The 2500-nt window shown below is 46.9% G+C and overlaps 1 protein-coding gene across 1 annotated transcript in view; it reads left to right on the top strand.

Moving 5' to 3' along the window:
* LOC134069472 (A-kinase anchor protein 13) overlaps window positions 1-2500 on the top strand; it is a 140270-nt gene that overhangs the window by 105602 nt on the left and 32168 nt on the right. The window contains 3 exon segments of the mRNA XM_062525436.1: window positions 422-489; window positions 783-852; window positions 1124-1268. Of these exon segments, the coding sequence (XP_062381420.1) occupies window positions 422-489; window positions 783-852; window positions 1124-1268 (283 nt within the window).

The raw sequence follows: 2500 nt of genomic DNA on the forward strand, positions 1-2500 counted from the left end.
ACACACACACATATACACACACACACACACGCAAACACGCAGCCAGAAATGTTTTGCCTCAGCTGAGAGCAGTGTGTGATGTACAATTAAGATCGCTTAAGAATTCACTTTGGCCAAAACCAGCAAAACTGAAAACACACACTCACTTTCTCACTCACTCACTCACTCACTCACTCACTCACTCGCTCACACACTCACTGACTCACTCACTCACTCACTGACTTACATGCACAAACACACAACGATTCTGGAAGATTTTACAAAGAGGGAAGACAGAGAGGGGTGTGTGTGTGTGTATGTGTACTGTGTACTGTATGCCTTCTGGTCTTCTCAGCTGATTGTGTGTGTTTTCTCTAATGCTAATCTGTTTGTGTGTGTGTATGTGTGTGTGTGTGTGTGTGTGTGTGTGTGTGTCTTTCAGGTTGCTACGTGTGCGTCCATAAAGGCTGCCGGGAATCGTTGCCTGTGTGTGCCAAGGTGAAAATGAAGGTGATTTGGTTTCATTTTCATATTTCATTTCCTGTAGTTGTTGTTGATGTTGCTGTTTCTAGTGGATTTCAATATATAGTATCCAGCCTGTTTTGTTTCATCTGCCGTAATAACCCTCTCTGTTGAAAAGTCATGCAAGAAACGGGATGACCCCCTCCACACACACTCACACACACACACACACACACACACACACACACACACACACACACACACACCCAAAGCCCTGCCTCTGTTTTTAGAAGTGTTTGTTTGTTGTTTGTTATTCACTTCGCTTCTCCTCCCGACCTCAGATCCACAAGCAGCAGCAGTACGCCGTCCCAGACTGCAGCACCACCCCCGCCGTCACGCTACGGCCCAAATGTAAGAGCCCCTAATGTCTCCATCCAGCCCCTCAGCACGGCCACACACTACAGTTTTTTTTTTTTTTTAAACTTGGATTATAATATGGATTGTTTGTGTGTCTGTGTGTGTGTGTGTGTGTGTGTGTGTGTGTGTGTGTGCATGCATCTGTGCATCTGTGCGTGTGTGTGTGTGTGTGTGTGTGTGTGTGTGTTTGTGCATCTGTGCATGTGTGTGTGTGTGTGTGTGTGTGTGTGTGTGTGTGTGTGTGTGTGTGTGTGTGTGTGTGTAGCTTCAGGGTCACGGGAGCGCCCCTGGTCGGCCATCTTGTCTCCAGAGGAGCACCACTCGTTTGTGTCGGCCCCACGGCGCCACACACTCATGCCCTTCAACAGCAGCAACCTCTCCAAGAGCATCTCCATCTCCAACATCGCAGGGTACGTGTGTGTGTGTGGGTGGGTGTGTGTGTGTGTGTGTGTGTTAGTGTGTGTTAGTGTGTCCTTGTGCTTCATTTTGCATAAATCAAGTAGGATTTTGCATAACTGAAGTAGGATATTCATTGTACAAGTAGTTTTGAACAAATATGACATGAACATGGGTCTGAATCTGTTAGGTAACTTGTTGGAAATAGAGTTACTTGGATTTAGATGTTCATTGTTCATTGTTCTTGTTCATTGTTCATGTTCATCCATAAGATTAAGGGCGCAGAAGGCGCAGTACTCTAAGAACATGTATGTTCCAGTGTGTTAATCGTGTAAGGCCCGGGCAAGGATCCTTAAGAGCCGTTTTTTCAAGCGTCTCTGGCCCTGGCTACACAGGGTCTGCAGCTCAAGTGTTCCGTGCCGTAGTGACGGGCCATTGTTGCATCAGACGCTCGGCGGGCGGAACGCTTGGGTTCCGTGCCCAGTGTAGCCGAGTCCCTGTAAGAGCTGAGACTCCAGAGCTGCTCAGATGGGTGTCTCTCTCTCAGAATGAATGTGAAACGTCTGTTTCTAATTGAGCTCTCTCTTCCCTCTCCCCAACTTCCTCTTTCTTTAAACCCATTTTTGGACGTCTGGTTCTTTCCATTGTTGCCACGGTTACCCTTTCCCCCCATTCTATGGAACCTTTCCTCTTCTGCCTCTACGTATGGCTTCATTCTTGTTTTTCCATGTCATCTGTCTCTCTGTATCCCTGACTCTCTCCCTCTCTTTCTTTACTCTAACTTTCTATCCCCCTCTCTATCTTTCTGCTTTTCTACCATTTTACTCTCTACATCCCTCCATCTCATCTACTTGTGTCCCCTTCTTCCATTTGTCCTCTTTCTCTTCATCTCTCTTTCCTCCATGTCTTTACCCTACTCTCCTCTTTCTCTTACCTCTTCTCTCTCTCCCTTTTTCTCCATCCTCTCTCTCCCCCTCTTTCTCTCCCTTTTCTCTCTCTCTCTCTCTCTCTCTCTCTCTCTCTCTCTCTCTCTCTCTCTCTCTCTCTCTCTCTCTCTCTCTCTCTCTCTCTCTCTCTCTCTCTCTTCTTCACTGGCTCTCCTCATCTTTCTCTCTACCTCACTCTCTTTGCAAACTTCTCTCTCTTTCTCTGTCTTCACTGGCTCTCCCCATCTTTCTCTCTCTCCAAACTTTTCTCTCTTCCTCTCTATCTCTCTATCCCCCTCTCTCTCTCTTTCTCTCCTCTC

The sequence above is a fragment of the Sardina pilchardus genome, chromosome 21, assembly GCF_963854185.1.
Source record: "Sardina pilchardus chromosome 21, fSarPil1.1, whole genome shotgun sequence".
Lineage (NCBI taxonomy): Eukaryota > Metazoa > Chordata > Actinopteri > Clupeiformes > Clupeidae > Sardina > Sardina pilchardus.